Here is a 21,584-nt window from a genome sequence, read left to right as displayed (position 1 = left end):
TTAAAACAACACTGACGAAAGTGTTTATTATACGAACACTGTGTTAGTGTTTAATTTTAATCACTAAGGGTAGTAAGAAATTATTACTAGCAAGTATACACATTTAACACTTTATGGTGATTAATCCTACACACCCAGTGTATTTATTTAATGTTGATTTAATGTAAATATTGTAAATACTTATTTTAAAATGGTAATGCAGATTAAAACATATACCTACACTGCACATTTTAAAGAGTGAATTTAACTCCCTCAACTGGTGAACACTGCACCAATGTTCAGGTAAAAATATAAAAAAATAAACCCACAAAACAATACACTTTTACAATTATTAATTTTTAATTGAAACATTGTAAATCTTTTTCCCTGAGAAAAATGTTTTCACATTCAATGTTTTGCATGTAAAGAACATGTTCTTACAACAATTAAAACATCATAATGTCAAAGCAAATCAGTGCAAAGGCACAGAATACATATTCTTATTTGGTCCATTTGTACACTTAATGTCATGAGGTTTATAATGCTTACATTTATCAGCTTAAACAACAGCATCCTATTCATTAGCATCCAGGCAGAATGCATGTTAATGCTAACTGAACAAAGTCTCTGCTAATGGTGTTTGGACCTCCTTGTAAAGAGTAGTTTTCAGCAAGACGAGATGCGTTTCCCTGCAGTTTTCAGCCAAGCAAGACACCCAACTCCCACCTGCAGCATCACAAAAGTGCTCCTGTAAAATAGGAGAAAAAAAAGATTACCGTATTGTCCCGAATATAAGACGATGTTTTTTTTCTTGGAAATACATCTGAAAAAACGCGGTCGTCTTATATTCGGGGTCTAGACTTTGACATGTCAGTAAAACACCCACAACAATAGGTGGCGCCAAAAACGCATATAACGAGTGTGCAATGAAATATGTAATATAATGTGTGTTGTAAAGATCGCGGGCGAAAACAAAACAAAAAGAAAAGCTTACAGCGGCACCAGTCGTGACTGTCATGTTAGCCTGATGGGACCAAACTTCCTCTAAGTGATTTTAAAACATAAGACAGTACCCAGATTTGAAGACTACAATAAGATTTCACTTCTACTGTTAATAAAATTTTGGTTGGCTACTATGAGATGGATAGCCTAAATGTTATATAAATCAGATGGGCTACCTGTTATTTTTATGGTATATCAAAAAGTGTATATTTTTCAATGTCATTGTTGGTACATTTTACCAGTATTTACCATACTTTCAAAACAAAAATTAAAATAGGAAAAATATGCAATTTGAAAATAATTTAAGAAAAAAATTTGTTTTACAAAGAGAAAAACAAACAAGAAAACAAGATTTGGTTTTCAAAAAGCCTTTTTCCAAAAGGTACATCTGGAAAAAGGGGGGTCGTCTTATATTCGGGACAATACGGTATTTCACATCCATTTATCAGGTGAAATGTCAGGGACAAGTATCACTTACAGTATAAGATTAGTTAACCCAAAACTGATAATTCTGTCATCATTTATTTATACTCATGTGCTTCCACACCTGTAGGACCTTCTGTCTTCAGAGGAACACAAAAATAGATATTTTGAACAATCAACAGAAGAAACTGTCATACATGGCATCTGTGGAAAGGCATGAGTACAAGTAAACATTTACTGTTCACTTATGGTTGGACTCCTACCAAAATGATTGCACATAAATGGGACAGCACATAAATAAATGACAATGCAAGCATACCAAAAACTTACATTTGATGCATTTTTTATGAAACATTTTTAGGAGATCACTCTTTATTATTACTGTTTAATAATCAAAAAAATTAAGCATGACAATCAATAATCTTAAAATATGAAATTGTGGCTTAGCCATGTCTCTGGTATGTGTCCTAACAAAGCTCTTCTCATCCCAATTAATGTATTGGTGGCTTCATATTCTTCAACACATCATCTCCTTTCGATTTTTCTGTTAAGCCAGCATGAACCATCTGTAACAATATTAAAGGAACAGTTAACTTAAAGTTGTAATTCCAAACCTATACGATTCACATTTGCTGAACACAAAACAAGTTCATGCTTTAAAAAAAAGATAATAAAGTGTCTAAAGTAGTTTATGCGACTCATGTGCCATATTCCAAGACTTGTGAGGGCACAAAATCACTTTGAATGACGAACAATTTAACTCACTCAGTGTTTTCCGCATCGCCAGTGAAAGAAAATGTCTCTCTGAGAAAGGTTTAGGAGCGCACAACACATAAATATCGCTATTAATCAATATGTGATGTAATAAAACACAAATTTTAAATGAGGTAAAACACTTACTTCTTATGTTTCCCCTGTTAAAAGCAACTTCCGCATCAATGCATAGCCATTCAAATGCATCTGTGAGAAACGTTTAGGCTCGTTTAGGCGCGCACAGCATAAAAATATCGTCATAAAGTAATATTTTATAAAATACAAAATGTAAATGAGGTTAAACACTTACTTTCGGTGTTTTCCATGATAAAACCAATTTCCCCGTCTTCTCCGCATCATGAGTGAAGGAAAATATCTCTCTGAGGAAAGGTTTAGGAGTGCACATCACACAAATATCGCTATAAATCAATATGATGTTGTGAAATACATACAAATGAGATAAAACACTTAACTTTCGGCGTTTCCCTTTTAAAAAGAAACATCCTCGTCTGGTCCGCCTCGCGAGTGGAAGAAATGTCTTTAAAAAAAGTTCATGCGCACACACTTCATAAATATCGCTATAAAACTATATGATATTACAAAACACATATTGTGATTAAGATTAAACACTTAATTTCGCTGTTTTCCGTCCTCATATGCTCCGCATTGCGAGTCTAAGAAAATGGCGTCTTTGAAAAATATTCCAGATGGGTCAAGCGCGCACACGAGCAAATGTCCCGGATGTGACTAATAACACTCAACAGAGTGTTATAAGAGTTTCTCTGCGTATTTACACCGGCCAGAGGGTGCTGTTTACACTAGCTAGTGTTAATCCCCTGAAGTTCAACACCACAACTTTAACACTTTACTCTAAAAGTCCTTAACACTAGGATTTCAACACTGGAGATTTTGCTGTGTGAAGACAATCACCTATTGCACCTTTAATGCTAAACTCAAAATGTGTTTTAATGTCACTATTGATGAGGATTGTATGATCTTTGAATAATATGGTATCCCCCTGGATGAAAAAATTACAAATACATCCCCTCTGTAAAACCACCATCTCCCTTACCATTCCCTTAGGTTATTATGTTGTTAACAATTATGTTGTGTATTACGTAAAACTCATCATGCAAATTAAATGTTTAAATTGTCTACTTATGATCATTTCTTAACTAAATAACAGCAACTGGCCAATCAGAACTCAGTAGGCTAACAAGCTGCGCACAAGCTGAAGCAAGGTTTCATCATTTTTCACTCAAAATGGTTTAAGCGCAACTTTTGAAGTTGTTTAAAAAGAAAACAGAAGTTATGATTTTTCCTTGATTAGAATTTAAAGACATTCCCCCGACATTGTACTGTGCGTAAATGTTACCCTTACAAAAAATAACTGCAGTTCATTGAAGTACAACTGGACATTTGCAGTATAATGAAGTAAATAACTGCAGTTCATTGAAGTACAACTGCAGTAAAACTACAGTACAAAGTAGTGTAACTGCAGTACAGTGAAGTGCAACTGTAGATTTCAGTATAATGAAGTATAGATACAATATAACTGCAGTTCAGTGATATGCTGAAATGCATGTGAAGATTTCAGATGCAAAAACTTCTAAGTCTGTCTGATTAAATTTATTTTAATTTATTTATTTTTTATGAGCATTTTTAAAATAAAGCTCCTATGATTAGGTTCAGTAATTTCATTCTTTTCATTGCCATTAAAGTCTTCTTGTATAGGCCCTGTACTGCAGTTATGTTGTATTGTGCAACATGTAGCAAGTGCTGTGGTTACAGTAGACTTGGCAAGTGTTTATTTATTTATTTATTTTTGTAATGTAGACTTCCTATAAAATATTCGTACAAAACTATTTTTGTACAAAAAAATATTTGTCTATGGAATATTTCACCAGCGTAGATTAATAGCCCGCACGTGGGATCTTCCTTCGCGCCAACGGTCATTGTCCTGACAAGGAGTCTCGCGAGCAGCTGATTACTTGTAACGGACTGCAGGATGGATATAAAGTTATAAAATACGTTTTGGTTTTACAACATCGTTCATATGTGAACTATCACAATTAAAGCACAAAGATATAACAACATTACACTCCTAGGCCATTCACAAATGCTACAAAAGAGAAGAACGCCGCTTCAGCACTGATCTGTAGGTCTGTAGCGCACGCGGGTGAGTGCACAGAACACACAGAACTGAAGTCTGAGAGGAAGACAAAACAACTGGTTTAATGTTGTTTTTACTACACTTTTACTATAATAAAACAAATTATAATTATATTATAAAATCTAATCTAATAAAACATCCAACTAGTGACAACCCTGTGTATAGATGCATTTAATTCTGCTATGGCTCAGCAATTTGTTATAAGCAGTTCTGTAGAAATTAGTTATGTCATTGTCCAGCTCAGTTCAGTTCTTAATCCAACAGCATCAGTACATCATTTACAATAATGGATGAACAAAGCTGCACTGAATATACTGTGTATTTGTTTGTTTGTTTCTAGGAGAGTGTCAACCCCTAATTGACATAAGGAAACAAATCATTGAAAAGTGTTCAGTGTACACCTGTTTGCAACAGAGGAAGCATTTGGAAAGAGGAGAAGAGAGAAAGTGAGAAGGCACTCAACAGATGTTGGTGAGACTTGATTTCTGGAAATGCATTAAAGGTCACTCACATTCTAGTTAGCCACAAATGTAAACCTGATTTTAGATAGTGTTTAAATGTGATTAATAACACCAGCTACTTGTAGGCCTACAGTCCTGTATATTTCACACTAAATTGTGATGCAGCCTGAATCATAATCACACCATGTTCATTTGTTGGCCAGAGGAGAACTGATCCCTAAACTAAACATACTTTCTTAAACTTAAACTTAAATTAGTTCAGATCTTCAAAAAAAAGTCCATGAAACACAGGAAACCTGAATAAACACAAAATACAGTTTATTAATGATAACTGTATTTGCCTTTTTTTAAATGTAAATTTTCTTAGGAATATCTGACAATATTTAGTACTGGATAACACAAAAATAGAATAAATCAGCATTTATGTTCAGTAGTGTGACATTAATGTGTGGAAATGGACATTTTTAGTGTGTGATTGCTATTTTCAGGAAAATGCACTGGTAACAACTAAAATAAAGAAGACCAAAAATATAATTCAACAGAAGATGATGACTCTGGTGAAACAAGCCATCAAATAATGGGGAGCAGTAATCTATTTTATCTTTTATTAACTATTATCTTTATAGTTTAGAATACATAATAGCTGCTATTGTATTTCAGGAACTAAGACCTGTGGGAGTGCTGGAGAAACCAAGTGTACCATGTCCTCCGTCGTCTCAGCCATGGAAGAGATCTTCAGACATGAAGAGATCGAGGAGTTAAATTAAATCAAAGAGGATTTACAATGTTAGTGCCAAGTCAGTATGAAAACAGAGAGAGAGCTGAGGGAGTGGAAAGGTAATGAAATCTATAACCCCAAATCAGAAAAAGTTGGGACAGTATGGAAAACGCAAATAAAAAAAGAAAGTAGTGATTTCCAAATTTACTTTGACTTGTATATCATTGCAGACAATATGAACAAAATATTTCATGTTTTGTTTGGTCAACTTCATGTCATTTGTAAATATACATCCTTTCCTGTCATTCAGACCTGCAACACATTCCAAAAAAAGTTGACATAATTAAATTGACATATACTTGCAAAGTTACTCATTGTCAGTATGTTGTATGTTGTGGATCCATCAAAATAAAGTGTTAGAAGATATTAAGCAGACAGTCTACTAATACTCTAATGACTGCTAGTTGGCATGTAGTTGCAAAGTTACTTACTGTTAGTAAAATGTCTAAAGTGGACTATCGAAATAAAGTGTTACCTTTTTTTTTTTTTGGTGGACTCTTTGATTCTCTGATTGACTGGAAGGTGTGCATTAAAACAATGAATGCAGATAATTACAATCAGTTCAGTCACCATTCTAAATTAATGTGTAGCTTTTACTGTAGCACACACATACAGTCAGAACGCTAAATCTAATTACCTGTAACCAAACAAACTCATGAAAATGAACTTAGTTTTACGCTTCCAGTCAAATTGCATACTACACAAACATTAAAGGGATACACAGCAAAAACGTCAGTGTTATTTCAACTCCCATAGTGTTAAATTTAACACTTTCCCAGAGTTTATATAATTCTCACCAGTTCAGAGTTAAATTAACACTTTGAATAGTGATAATATTTTAACTCCATAATAGTGTTACAAATTTAACACCCAGAGTGTTGTTTCTTAACACATTTAAGAGTAATTTTTACACTACACTTGTATTATTCCTTTTCACCGGGTGGTGTTAATTCCTAACATTCAGTGATATTTAATGACACTTTAATAGTATTTTCAACTCTTTTAAATCGTGTTACTCCCTTACTCTTAAAGCATTAATTTAAATCATTCAGTGTTATTATAATAACACTAAAGTGTATTCATGACAGTTGTTACATACAATGTTCTGAAAATGCTTTTTCACTATAGGAAAAAATAAACATACGAAGAATTCAACTTTTTTTAATAAAGGCAAAATATCCAAGCACCATACAACTGAACTCTATGCACATTTACAGAGAAAATAATGGTACAATATAAAGGCTATCATCTTCACCATAAGCACTTTGTAAGTCAAAAGGCTTATAAATTTGAAGACAGTCCGCTTTCATCACATCTTTTTCATCACTTTCAAACACGTTGTAGGCATGAAAGTGCTCACTGAAATGGTCAACCATAAGCTTGTTCACGATGAAGTAGATCACACTGTTGACTAAAAGCATTTTTTTTATTCTGCAAAACACAGGCATTTCCTGTTCTATGCCACTGCAAATGACTAACCCGGCTCTGTACTCTACCCCACTGATCTTTACCCAGTTAGTAGAGAAGATGTCTTTTGCTTCAGCGGGCAGAGCTTGGGCAAACATTTCACCATTTTCCTCATTGTCCACATTAAATGTTTTCAAAGGTCCGTACTCAACATGGTTCAAAGGAGAGGTTTCCCAATTGGATGCTATGGACATTTGATGTTTTTTGGCAAGTGATACTGTGATGTTCTTGAAGTTTTTAAGTGTGCTCTTGAAAACCCTGTGTTTTGCCTCAAATCTCATACTCCACATATGTATTAATGGTCCAATTTTTCGAATACAAGACGGGTAATGTAACATAAAATGATGTTTAGGAATCAGGTTCCTACTTGGATACAAGTGTTTGAACAAGTCATGATGTTCCATTATTAAATGCTTCAAATGCACAGTCATGCCTAGTGTAACAGATGGAGAGAATATGATGTTAATTATCTGCAGTAAGAGCAACAGCAACGTCCAATTCTGGTTTCCTTCCGGCACAATGTCACCAAAAATCAAAGGAATGTTTCTTACCAGACAAAGAGTCTGAATAGAGTTGAGTCCTATATTATTGCCTATACTGTCCAAGTTGACCCTTGTCGGGCGATTTTTGCGCTCCAAGTAGCCATAGTCAAAAGCATAGATTCGTGACAAAAGAACAGGTTTTGCCAAAACATTTTCAGAGAGATATTCAAACAGTAACTTAATCTCATACTGAGCCACCCCTTCAAGTATGTCATGCATTATGTCCAAAGAAAAGTTGTAGCAAACATGAAAGTACTGTAGGCTGTTAAGAGTTGAATTCTTCTTTAGACCAAACACACACAGCTTTTGTGGATCTGATTGCAACTCACTGCAGTGCATTTCAAAAAGCTCTTTTCCACGCAAGATTATCTTTGGGTCATCCTCTTTGTAAACATTCTGAGCATCATCTTTTTCAAATCAAACACAAACGACAGAAGTGACGTCCACTGAAAGACTCTGCAAAACCCATTATTCCATGCATCCCCAAGTTGTCCCCAGTTATCTGACATATAGTGCCATAGACCTTTTCAGATGAGAAAGGCAAATCAATGCCATGACTCTCCAATATTTTGATGTCATCAATCAGAGGCTGTAAAATAGGATCAAAGCCATATTTTTTCAGATCTTCTGCGTGAAACAATGCAACCAAATGGATGTTCATCAATACAGAGTTTAACTTTGGAGGAAGATTTCGGAGGACAAAATAGAGAGCACCAACTTTGTGAACACCACGCTTTGAACCCAGTGGGTTAGCAGTCTCAAAGTCATCATAGTAAAGCTGAATTTGTAAAGAAGTGTGTGTTTTTGAGAACAATGGATGTGACTTAAAATAACTTCCATCACAAAAGTCTTCATATCTCTCTTTTGATTCACATGGTTTTGAAAGTAGTTCACAAATATAAGAATTGCGACAGATAAATTTAATAGTTTCCAAAATTGGAATGTAAACAAAAGTGTCTTTTACTGGGACCTGATCATAAGTACCTGTATTTTTATTTCGCCTTGTATCAAATCGAACTCCTAAATTTTTTTGCACTGGCTCCACAATCCCCCATTTCTTGTTGAAATACTTCATTCTTTTAGTTTCAGTATTAAAACTCACAAATGGGTTTTCAAAATTCTCAAAACCCTTTTCCAATGTAGATCTTACAGGATTATCTTTTGGCACAGCGGACAGTATTTCATGCTGAACTTGGGAGTGCAGTCCACCAGCAAGTTCTTCCAAATCACTAATAATTGATGAAACTACACTATTTGCCATACCACTACCATGGAGTTTGGCAACAATTGTAGCACAGATATGTTTTGTGTTTGTGATATTTTGGCCTGATCCATTGTTCTCAAAATACCCAGCATCAGGGCTCTGCACGACACTTGTTCCTGCAACTTCTGTACCATTTTGTAAAATGTGAAAATCAGCCTGAAATGACTCTGAGGTTTCTGCATCACCACTTTGACAACTCTTATGAACACACACTAAATGTTTTTTTAAACCTGCAAATGTTGAAAACTGACGCCTACAATCATCTTGTGCACAAATTAACTTAAACCTGGTGCTTGGATAGAAACTGTGTCCGATTCGCAAATGAGTTATTAGGCACTGGCTGGTAGCATGCACTGCTTGACAAATGAAACATTTAAACATAATCATATGTTATTCAAAAGTTTTGCCGTAACTCACAAACTCTTGGAGACTCATCTGTTGTGGTAACATCAATGTTGTAGACCGTTGTCTGCAAAAAAGTGTAGAAATGGACCAGGGACTCATCATAAGATAAGTTAAAGACGTAGTGGGATTTAAACAGTTCATCAAAAGCACCCAATGAGCTGGTGGCTTGGCAGAGGATGAGCTGTTTGTCAACGGCGATGTAGAAGGCATCAATCGTCTTCTGGGTTCGGCCAACTGCAAGGATGTATGGTTGTTTACCCTCTCTTTCCTGCATATATTCATTGATGCTGCAGCATGACTAAAAGAAGAAAAAATATATTATAAATGTGTACACCTTCAAGTGAATATGGTACTTGCTGGTCCATGTTAATGTAATACTTTGTAAACTGCCCCTGTGATTTGAGATCATTTCAATGGGAAAACAGTCCTCCCAAATAATTGGGACATACTGGCCAGTAATAACAGTAAGATCAGCAGCAGGAGTCAGATTTCACCTCACGGTCTGACAAGACGATGGTGGAAGATTTGGTTTCAAAGTGAAATGTTAAAGCGCCTATTTAGCAAGTTTGTCTTTATACTTTAATAATTAACCCAATATTCAAGCAATTGCCGCCCCCGAATTGATGCTAAAGTGAAAGTAAAATGGTCACGGCCGCATGGGCATTCATAACGGTGCGTGACCACTGGCGTGGAGCGAGCATTCTCAGTTTGCTCCAACACGATCTCCTACTGCGTATCTATAGCACGAGTTTATGTTTGCATTTGGCGTGCTATCTATACACTGAAATTACTTTTTGCTTGCATATGATACGTAATGGGTAGGGGTGTGGGGTGGGGACGTATTATAGGTACGCCAGAAGTGCGGATCATATGCACAGGAAAAGTCATTTCTCTGTATAAATAGAACGCCACATAGAAACAGAAAATCGTGCTATTGATACGCACTTTCAAGAGATCAGGCTTTTCATTCTTATGAAAGTTGAGCTTCAGCGAGAGACATGGGCACCGTTATGAATGCCTGTGCGGCCGTGCCCATTTTACTTTCACTTTCAAATTAGCGATTTAAAAACGAGGAGCAAAAGAGGGAAAAACTCCGCTACACCCCAGTATATGTAGTGATACCGGTATTACCGGTGTTGTCACACGACGATTAACCAGTGGGAAAATTCTCACAGTCACATCCCTAGAAGGAACGCACTTAAAAGCAAAATATGGACAGGAAAAGCTGGCAAGTGTATAGAACTAAAAAAAAAACTCTTCTCATGGAATATTAACAAATGAGACATATAAACGTACCTTGTGAAAGTGCACCATTTTGTCCACTGCATCACTTGGACTTATTTTGGTCCTCTTCCGTCCAGCTGAGGGTGGCAAGAGATAGAGAAGCAGCAGCATAGAAGCCTTCTAGTCAGTAACAGATGACTAATGCAACTTAGCAGGTTTTTTTTCTTTTTTTTTTCTCCATCTCGAGTCAACTTCAACTGTTGCGTTTCCGCAACAATAACAATACTTTTTGCTGGTTGCAATAAAGACTCGGAGCAATTATTTTTTAACAAAAAACGTGCAGAACAAGAAGTGCGTTACACTTTACTGCGTGTGTGTTCAATAACAGGTGCGTCTCTTCTTCAGTTTTGTTTCAGCTCTTTTTTTTCCCAAATCACTCATGAAGGAATCCATGATCACAGTCCGTGTGCTGTAGGCTACATTAACTCCGCCCGTGCTCTGGCGGCTGAGGTAACGCGTGTTTTTTTTTTTTTCACCTTATTTCCTACTCACAATTTTATCATCCTAATTTTACAAACTGCAAGTTACAAAACACACGCATGCTGACTGACACTGATCACTGGCGGGTGCAGTGTTCTCCGATTGACTCGGGTATTACACACAATGTTAAACAGACCCGGGACCCGAAGTAATAGATTGGGACCCAACCCGGACCCGGCTGACCATTTAAAATATAGACCCGAACCCGTACGGGTCCCGGGTCTCGGGTCCTCCGTGAAGACCTCTATAAGGGACTACAACGAGTTACTTCCCGGGTCTGTTAGGTCACGAACCCAGATAAACCCCGCCCTCAGGAACATGTAAGGAAGGGGGCGAGGCCATGCTGTGCTGCTTTAGAGAAGAGGAAGAGAAAACTAGGGGAGTACGTAAAAATCTATTCATATATGAATCGCGATTCTGTCTTCTAACGATTCTAATGGATTCACAAGTTTCAAAATTAATGTTCTAAAACAGCCTTCTTAATACTGTTCCTCGTGTCATCCTGCTCTGCATCTCTCTCTCTCTCTCTCTCTCATTCAGATCGTCAGATCAGCTCCAACAAACTGTTCCAATTATACATTTTCACACAGCAATGAGAAGTGTTATACATGGACGCGTGTGTGGTTGCCATACTGTATTAAAGCTTTATTCAGAATAAAACCGTATATTAAAAGCTAACATAAGCAGTAGCATAATAACAGGTTATCTAAAAGTATGAGACAACAAACAAACAAACGAACATACCATTAAGAGCCGTGCCTGCACAGGTTCTGCGCGATCCTCTTCACTAATATCATCTGCGTCTCAATCGGGCTCAAATTGATAAGCAATATAGACGATGCCATTGTTAACAATACAACCGGAGCACATGCCGCTGAGCTGAGGGGTGGGACATTTAGACGCACACTCGGCGGTTTAGTGAATCACAACACACTGAGCCAGCTAACCAATCAGAGCCCACCACGTATTTCTGAGGGAGGGGCTTCATAAAAACAGGAAATAATCGAGGCGTTTGTCAGAGAAGGGACAGAGCGGAGTCTCGCGAAGCAGAGCCAGGCGCGAGTATAAACGAGGCTTAAGTCTGACTGGGGAAGAAATGGATGATCCTGTAGCCACAATAAAATTTTTACTGTTATTAATGTCTTTGTTTGTCATTCTTCGCCTGAAAGATGGCGAATAAAACGAAAGAGGCCGTAGTTTAAATAGTGAAGTGTTTAATGAAAAAGTGAAATATGTGCATCGTCATGGCAACGGTTCGTGGCCACATCAGATTACGTCAGAGTTTGTTGTAATTTGTAGAAAATCATTTCACTCTGCTCAAACATTCCACGACCCAACAAATGGCAATTAACCTTCAGACCCGATTTTTTTCTGCTGAGTAAAAAAAAAATTTTCAGTTGATTTTTACTCCCTTCCAGCAGAAATAAAGGGGGGGAAAAAAAAACATTTTTGATAACTCATGTTTTTATTGATATTTTTTTCATGTCCATTACAATGGACGCCATGACTAAATGAACGTAAAATGCCATGAAATCTTAGATTAAAAAAGGCCATGTTTTTAACATAGGAGGTTGGCGGATTGAATGGGTTGGATGATTGTGGGCAATGTAACCCCAAGAAATCAGTTTTGCGTTCAGTTATCATGGAACTTCCAAACGCATTGCTAACTTTTAACATTGTAAGCTAATAAGAGATCACACAATTACTAACAAATGGAAAATAACAAAAATACATCTGCTGGATATTCCCATATATTCTCTCATTTGCAATGAGCAGCCTTGAAGCAGTTTCTGTGTGGCACAAAGCAAAGGTGGATGTTGCATTTGTCACAGAATACATGTGTTTTCCCTGTGCAGCATGGCCTCTTGCATCTGGTGGCCTCTGTCTTCTCATCATAATTCGGCATGTGGTCAACCATATCATACTGCACTTCAGGTAGAGGCCTTGCATCCTGAACTCGTGGTCTGTGGGCATGCGGTTGTGGTTCTGGAGACATACTGGGTCTTCTACGTTTTGCTGCCACTGGTTTATGGACACTCACCAGACACTGGGCCACATTCATCTTGAAATGGAGTAGATCCAGGGTGTCTTTTGTCTGGAGATTGGCCCTCTTGGCATCCAGCCTGTAATCTAACCAACTGTTGACCACAGCTAGATCAAAAGCATGTGTAATTATTCTCAGGGTCCACTTTCTTGACTATTAAAATAAATAAATTGTGAAGTCATAGCTTAGCTATGAAATGCTTATAGGTATTTTGTTTCTTGCATGAACTAACTGAGTGCTGGCTAATATCTCTTGACTCCTGATGTCCATTGGGATGGACATTAAACTTTGAAAAAATCCTATAACCTAATGAAATGAAATATTTTCAAAATAACTTGAAATATTAACACTTGAAATTGTTAAAATTATGCTGAGAGAAAATGTATTAGGCTAGCATGAACATAAATTATCATTTTTTTTATGAAAAATAGGCACTTACTCCTCCCATGCTTGTCTTGTCTGAGGTCTGAAGCTCTCTCAGATCAAGTCAAAAGTAATTTCTCCATTGTGATTGGATAATCAGGAACCAATCAGTAATAAGCATTATCCAAACAATGAAATCAGAGATTTTTTATTGGTTTAGACTCAGAAACTTAGCATTTCATAGCTAAGCTATGACTTCGCAATTGATTTATTTTAATAGTCAAGAAAGTGGACCCTGAGAATAATTACACATGCTTTTGATCTAATGTAATGTCCATTCCAATGGATGCCAGGTCTGAAGGGGTTAAGCATGTTCAGTCGGGTGAAAACAAACCCCAACCAACGCCAGCAAAGGCTAACAGGGGTAACACACTGATCCAGCAAACTTCAACAGACTAGTTTGTTGGTGTTTGTCTGTGCAGTGTGAACTGGCCTTTAGAATGCAGTTAGAATGCCCTTACAGTTCAAGCAATCAAAGAAAAATGCCCATATATGAGTTTTTATGTTATTATATTCATTGCACAAGTCGTGTACTTTTCTGAATATCAGCACATGTGTGCGAGCACAAATGTGCTATTAATGTTATACAACAGTGGAGAGCAACACGCGTTTCTATCCTTGGATGAATCTGTTTTTAAACAAATCGAGTGAGCTAGTGATTCACCGTTCCATTCAGATAGACTCACTTGTTTAGTTTCTAATTGATTTAGGCCTTGCTGTTTTGAATGAATCATTTAATTTGAAGTATTCAATAAATCATTTTTTAAAACAGGGACTTGCTGCCACCTACTGGCAGTTTTATAGTCATATTTATTTATCCATGACAGGCCTAAATCAGTCAAGGTGACAGCACAAAAACACATTCAGCAAAATATTGTTTAATTATAAATATAGACCAAAATTCCTTAATTTCTGGCCCTTTTCATTAAATAAAAACCTTTTTAAAAATGAGACAAATTTTGTAATCATTGTGTAAATGTAGCCCCCCACACACACACCTCAAAAACAAACAAACAAAAAAACTGACCACACCAACCCCACTGATTTTTCTTTTTTCTTCTTCTTCTTTTTTTTTTTACAATTAGACCACTGAGTGTACCTTAAGTATACCTGCAATAGTTCCACTTTAGCACAATCAAATATACTTCAGTGTATCTTTATTTGGACTTGAGCACTACTTCCGCACAGTTAAAAGTGCATTAAGTTCAAAATTAGTTGTTCCATTTAGCAGACTTTAAGTAAACCAGTTTAGTATACCAAAAGTACAATTACAGGGTATTTTTAGTAAGTACATAAATGTGTAAATATATTTGTAGTATACTTAGCATGAAATAAATATATTTAAACTACATTAAAGTATATTTGTTTTTCACAGCCTTGGTGAGTATAAGAGATTTTCAAAAACATTAAAGCATCTTAGCTATGTCTAATCTAACACATACTGTCATGCACATATATTATAAGGTTAAACTAAAGGGCTAAGCTTTTGTTGCCTTTAAAAAAATTTTTTTTTGTATCAAAGGCCATGTGGTTTGCGGGCAGTAAAGCGAGCTCCGTAAAAACACACGCAGCAGTCATGATTTCCAGCACTGTCTGACTCAGCATGAATATAGAGCTTCATGAAAATGTGTCCCCAATTACCCTATCTCTCTCAAGGTGTCCTTATCTATTCATCTGTGTTTTTCTTTTTCTTTGTAAAAATTCTTCCTGTGGTGTAGAAACAAAGTTTATTTCCATTTTAATGCAAAAGTGCTGAATGCATTACGTGGGGTCCAAAAGTCTGAGACCACTAGTGAAAATACCTCATATTTTGCTTGTTTTTTTTCTTTCTTTCAGATTTTTAAAGGTGCCATAGAATGCATTGATGCAATATTTTAAATTGCTCTCTGATATCTACATAGAAGGTATGTGGCTTATTCTCCAGAAACAGTTTTACATGTTCATTTACAACCCTAGGATTTCTCCCTAGAATGAAATATCCCTGTTATTAGCTTATTTGGAAGGGTCATGAATACTAATGTTGAGCTCTGCTCTGATTGGCTGTTTCACAGTGCGGCTCAATGTTGAGCTCTGCTCTGATTGGCTGTTTCACAGTGCAGCTCATTTCAGTAGCTTACAGGAAGGAAACACAGGAAAAATATATATTTCAATACTTTCTCATGCTGTTATATCGGTGGGTAATTATACAGTAAATAAAATGCGGGCATCAAGGAGCCGCTATTAATATGCTGGGCATTGAAACTGCTTTCAAATGCACAATTGCTTTTTAGTTTCACTTTCACTTTGGAGATTCGCGATCGCATGAACTCTGTTTATACTATGGAGCGGCAGTACTTACCACACATTTTACAAGATCAGATGCTTGTCAGTGGTGCTCAGGATCTGTAAATCATTCGCCATCATCCTCAGTCATCTCTCTTTACTCTGTTTATGTGGTAAGTGAAATCTTATGTAATTTAACAGGCTACCGCTAGCAAGGAGCTAACCATGTCCCTTAAGTGGCTTGCATTATTTTATTAGAACGGGTTATTTTTGCTTTCCGTGCCTTTCTGAATATACACAAACCGATCCCTGCACTTCACATCCCATGCACAGCCTGGAACATAACATTTATTTCCATGATCTGACATTTTCGCTGTTGTCCTCGCTTGTTTCTTTACAATACCTGCAGAACTTCTGATGGTTCGGCTGGTGGCTGGCCTAGAACATGGGTGGGTATATGCAAATATTGGGGGCGTAACTATTAGTGATCCCGACTGTTAGGTCACAGTCGGTGTTATGTTCTGATTCGCCTATTTTTCAGTGGTCTTTTTTATTCAAGAGATTTACATAAGGAGGAAACAATGGTGTTTGAGGCTCACGGTATGTCATTTCCATGTACAGAACTGTTATTATTCATCTATGCCAAGGTAAACACAGTTTTCCATTCTATGGCACCTTTAATACATTTTTCCTTACAAATTATATTCTCAGCATAACTGAAATATTAACATGAGTTATAGAATGTGTTTGGTTCATCTTCCTTTAGCTTTAATGGCAGCAGCAAACTTCACTGGTTTTAATAAAACGTGAAGATCATGTTCTCCAACATACACTGTGAAGTTTTAAGTTAAGTCAACTTATCACTTTTTACAGTGTAATTTGAGAAATGTTTTTTTTTCCTGGTTTAAATTAGATTTTGAATCCCAGATTGATCTTCATCTCAGTATTTTGGACCTCAGTTTAAAACACGAGCCAAAGACTGTGTGAGACATTCTTAACAGCTTGGTTTGGGTGTCACTCGTTCTCTGTTCTGTTTCAATAAATGATACTAACACATACAATCACATTTGGGTTGTTTGTCATTTGGGCTCTGGTGAGGACAAGCGTACATTATTGTGAGAAATATGGAAATTAGTATAGCACAAGTTGTGAAGGAATACATGATGCCATGGAGTAAGTGAATTTTTATTTGAATATATGAGAGAGAGCTATCTGCCAAAACACCACACACAGAGAGAGAGAGAGAGAGAGAGAGAGAGAGAGAGAGCAAGCGAGAGAGAAAATAAATAGCTGACTTTGGTATACCGGAGGCAAAATGAGGTTATGGGCATCCAATAAACTTTGCAACAAGGTTAGTGTCACATAGCAGAACAACATTCTTATCACCACAGTATGTGTGTGTGTAGGATTGACCTTTACTATACTGTATAACAGTTAGTTCCGGTCCTCTAATTTGATTGGTTGTGTTAACAGTGTTTTAAGAGGACTGACAGCACTGGGACTTTTCACTGTTTGTATCAATCTACCTGTCTGGGTTTGTTCCAGACACACTGTCTGCCTGCCATTTTACGTCATGCTACATAGTTACACCAGTAGGTGGTGCTGAGTGACTGTCTTTATGAGTGAGTCACTAAATCATTTACTCACATGCTTTGTTCAAAAACACTGATTTATTCAGGAACAAAATACCACTATGTTACTCAGATACGTATATGTAGCAACTTTCTGTTTCTGTTTTTGTTTTTCGTTTGGAATATATATTTCATTGACAGAGGAAAAAAAGAGACAAAATAACCTGCTGTATCATGTCTAAAATGTAAGCGAATAAACATTATTTTTTGTCTGTTTATAACTACTTAAAATGACCTGCGGCACTTGGCCTGTGGCCTAGTGCTTACGGCTGAATCACAGCCTTGAGATATTCAAAACAAAAGCAGTCTTACTTGTGCAGTATTTCTTAAATTTATTATATGTGTGTATGTATGTATACGTGCGTGTGCTTGTCACTGGCACATATTCTTACTAGAAGCTCCTTTTTAAGGGTTATACATTGCCAATGATGACTAAATAGCAGTTTGTTTTTAATTGATGTACACCTGATTGCATGCCAGATCATCCAGACATTGTAACTTCTAATTAAAACACCAAAACTATTATTATTCTGGAAATTAGCTGTTGTTTTGGCTTGCAATTGAAGTTTTTCTTTTTTTTTTCTTTTATAAACATTATAAACATTTTATACTGTAGCACTGAATGCATCTGGTTATAAACGCACAACTATTGCTTTCATTCCTGGTAGCCCTGGATATGTACATAAATTATGCATACATGGTTTGCAAATTGCTGGGTTGGGAAAGAACGGGCTAAACTACAAGTTCTGTTCTGTGTCAGCTTTTTTAGGCGGGTGTTCCATATGGAGAAGATGCTGTTATCTCCATTCATAGTGATCCATGTGAACTGTCACTCAGTCTTTTCATATGCACAATGTGACTGCATTTTCATATTTTATGGCACATCTGATTAAACCGACTAAACTGTGAATCCTAAAAAGTGTGGAGCTCATAAACTGTGTGTACACTTATATCGGAGTGTTTGTAGATGTTAATGAGAGTGTGGTTCTCCATGGGGGATGTTTGTAAATGTGTGTGTTAGGATGAGAAGTCTAAAGGGAGTGTGTATACAAACTTTTAAAAACTTTTTTTCTCTGTAGTATTTTATAAAAACCACACAGTAATGTATTTCTTATGTAATAGTTAATTCATCATTACCCCTGCATTATTAATGCATTATGCAATGTTATGCAGTATCCATAGGCACAGATTTGAGAGTGGATGACATAAACATATTGGGCCAAAGAGGATGATTTCAGCATTAGCTGTATGTAAAGTGGTTCTTGCCTGTTAAATGCTTTGTATGCTTGATCTTGTTTTGAACTTGATCCAAGCAGGGATGGAAGCCAGTGTAGGGAGTGGAGCTCAGGTGCTACATGTATCTATGAATGTTGAATATTGGCCAGTTAGCAGGTGCCCGGACCGGCTGCAGAAGCTTAATTGCATATGCTGAGAGTCCAGGAGTGAGTAACAGCAAAATCCTTTTAAAGCAGGTCAACTAATTCGCCAGCCATCTTGTTAATACTAATACAGCTGCTATCTACTTGAATAGAGAAAGAATGAATCTCAACAGATAAGTAATTCCAATAACATATTTCATATTAGCAATAAATCTGCAATATTAAAATTTGCTGTAGCTACTGTCCCAGGTGAAAAACAAGTGTACTTCTAAGGTACACTTAAGGTAAACTTAAGATCATCTAAGTGTACTCAACTGTGCTGTTTTGAGACACCATGAATATGAACTAAAATGCACTTTTAACATACTATCTCTGCACTTAAAAAATGTATTTAGTTACCACTTGTAGCACACTTGAACCCATCTTTCATACACTAGCACACTCAAGTGTACTACAAGTCCCAACTAATAAGACACACTACTGTACATACTAATGATATGTACATGGTAAATGTGTAGCACCTACGGAAAACAATTGTGGTATTATGTGGTAACAAACAAGACACATACTGTACTTAGTATACACATGGTAAATATGTAGTACTTACAAACAAGTGTGTGCAATAATGGTCACTTACATAGTGTCAGTATATGGTAAGTAATAAGACACATTACTATACTTACTAATGGCATATACATGGTAAAGTTTAACAAAGTTTGAAGAACTGGTAATTCCTGTGTAATGTTTATGTAAAATGGTGCACTTTATTTTACAGTCCTATTTCCATATACTTCCTATGTACGCACTGGTGTATGTACCTATTAGTTAATGTACAGAATAAGCTACGCGGTACTAAAATTGGGGGGTATAAACATGGACCAAGGTTTTTATTGAGTAATAGATGGTAGGTGCCATTGCAGTTAACTTGCCTTATCAATAATGTCACTGATTCTCTTAACTAATTGGTCCAATACGGATTTTTGATGATGTACATTAATGGTGTCCCAAAATAGCACAGTTGAGTATACTTAGATAATCTTAAATTTATCTTAAGAAGTATTAAAATAATAATTTTTAGTACATTAAGTACAAAACTAGTGTGTGAAAATAGAGCACTTCAAGTACATTATGGACGTTCACTTGTTTTTCACCTGGGTAACTATTGCAACTAGGCACACTTTAAATATCTTGCATTTAAAGAATAATACAGGGATCATACAATCCTTATTAATAGTATTATTAATACACATTTTAGGCATAATATTAAGAAATGTGCCGGCCACACTTTATATTAAGTGGCCTTAACTACTATGTACTTGCATCAAAAAATAAGTACAATGTATTTATTGTGTTCATATTGCATTGCAAAACAGGGTTAGGGGCAGGTTTGGTGGTATGGGTAGGTTTAAGGGTGGGTTAAGGTGTGAGGGATGGGTCAACAGTGTAATTATAAATGTAATTACAGAAATTAATTACAGATGTACTTACATGAAGGTATTTTTAAAAATACAAGTAAAAACATGTATATACACAATAAGTGCATTGTACCAAATTATTAACTTAAATGTAAGTACACAGTAGTTAAGGCCACCTAATATAAAGTGGGACCATGTGCCTTGTGCAGTAAAGAAATACTTAAAACAAAGTTTAATTATAATTTTAATTGGGTAAATCTTAAGTGATATGTCAATAAATATGTTAATGGATTTAAAGTATACTTGGTATGAAATGTATTTGAAATATATTTTAAATTATGGAATATTTTTTTTTCTTTTTTTTTTTTTACTAGGGTATTTTCAAGATTGATAATCATAAGAAATTCACATTGGAATGATTTCTGAAGGATCATGAGACACTGAAGACAGGAGTAATGGCTGCTTAAAATTAAGCTTTACAATCACAGGAATATATTACATTTGAAAACATTAAAACAGAATTTATTTTTATTTTTTTAATTTGTAATAATATTTCTCAATTATTTTTAGTAAATTTTTGATCAAATAAATGAAGCCTTCGTGAGCATAAGAGACTTCTTTCCAAAACAATAAAAATAACAATGGTATATAAATAATTTATTTTTTAAACTATTTGCTATTTTTAGGTCTTTTGCTTGAAGTGAAAACTAACCTGTGCAACCTATCTAACCTGTGAAGACATTGTAAAGTGCAACCAATTTTTCAGCTTCACTAAGTCAACATCCTGCAATTTACAAACACACAAGCACCCCACACGTCATCTCCATTCGAAGAATTGTGTTGATTTAACTCAGAACCTCAATAAACCGAATCCCATGTGTTTTTGAGGGCCTAAAGCTTTGCAAACACCATTACGACTAAGCAAACCTATAAGACAAATATCATCCTCTGTAACACATACTTCAGTCAATAGCTCTGGGTCCACGGAGACCAGGAACTCATTTTGCCTCAAAGTGACTCAGGCGTCTACATCAATAGTTATTTTCTTAATAAATAATGAAATGATTGTGGATATAGAGACTGTTTTTGAAGACCTATAATCTCAAACATCTCTCTTCTCTTTCCCTTGGTCCTTCTGACGTACAAAAGCACCTTTACTGATAATGGAAATGAAGCCTGTCCTGTCAGATGCTGTTGGTTTAACCTGTGTTGATGGGATACCATTGGTCCCTGTGGTGAATTTCTTTACTGACTCACTTCTTCAGTTTCCTGCCTCCAACTCCTCTTACTTTTAGTCTTTATTTATCTCTCCTGCCCACTATTTTAAATGCATCTTTTCCTTTTAGTTAATGAGGATGATGAGACTCGAGGGCAGACATTTTGTTTCAGCTGTTATAGCCCATAGAGACATTTTCAAAA

At 36.0% G+C, this 21,584-nt stretch overlaps 1 protein-coding gene and 2 long non-coding RNA genes across 6 annotated transcripts; 1 reads left to right on the top strand and 2 right to left on the bottom strand.

The window, feature by feature from the left end:
* Nucleotides 1–492: 492 nt before the first annotated feature.
* Nucleotides 493–2,928, bottom strand: LOC131541363 (uncharacterized). Of its 3 annotated transcripts, XR_009271478.1 has the most exons (5): nucleotides 2,468–2,928; nucleotides 2,305–2,364; nucleotides 2,170–2,208; nucleotides 1,877–1,970; nucleotides 493–727 (listed from the first exon to the last, which is right to left on the bottom strand). It is a non-coding gene; the product is annotated as an uncharacterized LOC131541363 (long non-coding RNA). The 3 variants fall into 3 exon arrangements; XR_009271477.1 differs by having other exon boundaries at nucleotides 493–1,970; XR_009271476.1 differs by lacking the exon at nucleotides 2,170–2,208 and having other exon boundaries at nucleotides 493–1,970; nucleotides 2,468–2,927.
* A 1,192-nt stretch (nucleotides 2,929–4,120) lies between these two features.
* Nucleotides 4,121–5,972, top strand: LOC131541644 (uncharacterized). The gene is made up of 3 exons (XR_009271552.1): nucleotides 4,121–4,336; nucleotides 4,671–4,801; nucleotides 5,280–5,972. It is a non-coding gene; the product is annotated as an uncharacterized LOC131541644 (long non-coding RNA).
* A 786-nt stretch (nucleotides 5,973–6,758) lies between these two features.
* Nucleotides 6,759–10,648, bottom strand: LOC131541023 (uncharacterized). 2 transcript variants are annotated; one of them, XM_058776498.1, is made up of 2 exons: nucleotides 10,544–10,648; nucleotides 6,759–9,545 (listed from the first exon to the last, which is right to left on the bottom strand). In XM_058776498.1, exon 2 carries the CDS (start codon nucleotides 7,915–7,917, stop codon nucleotides 6,781–6,783), a length of 1,137 nt encoding a protein of 378 aa, XP_058632481.1. In that variant the 5' UTR covers nucleotides 7,918–9,545; nucleotides 10,544–10,648; the 3' UTR covers nucleotides 6,759–6,780. The 2 variants fall into 2 exon arrangements, with proteins under 2 accessions (XP_058632481.1, XP_058632479.1); XM_058776496.1 differs by having other exon boundaries at nucleotides 6,805–9,545.
* Between the last annotated feature and the right edge of the window lie 10,936 nt (nucleotides 10,649–21,584).

This window comes from Onychostoma macrolepis, chromosome 05 (assembly GCF_012432095.1).
Source record: "Onychostoma macrolepis isolate SWU-2019 chromosome 05, ASM1243209v1, whole genome shotgun sequence".
NCBI lineage: Eukaryota > Metazoa > Chordata > Actinopteri > Cypriniformes > Cyprinidae > Onychostoma > Onychostoma macrolepis.
This window is presented reverse-complemented; position numbering and strand designations above follow the sequence as displayed.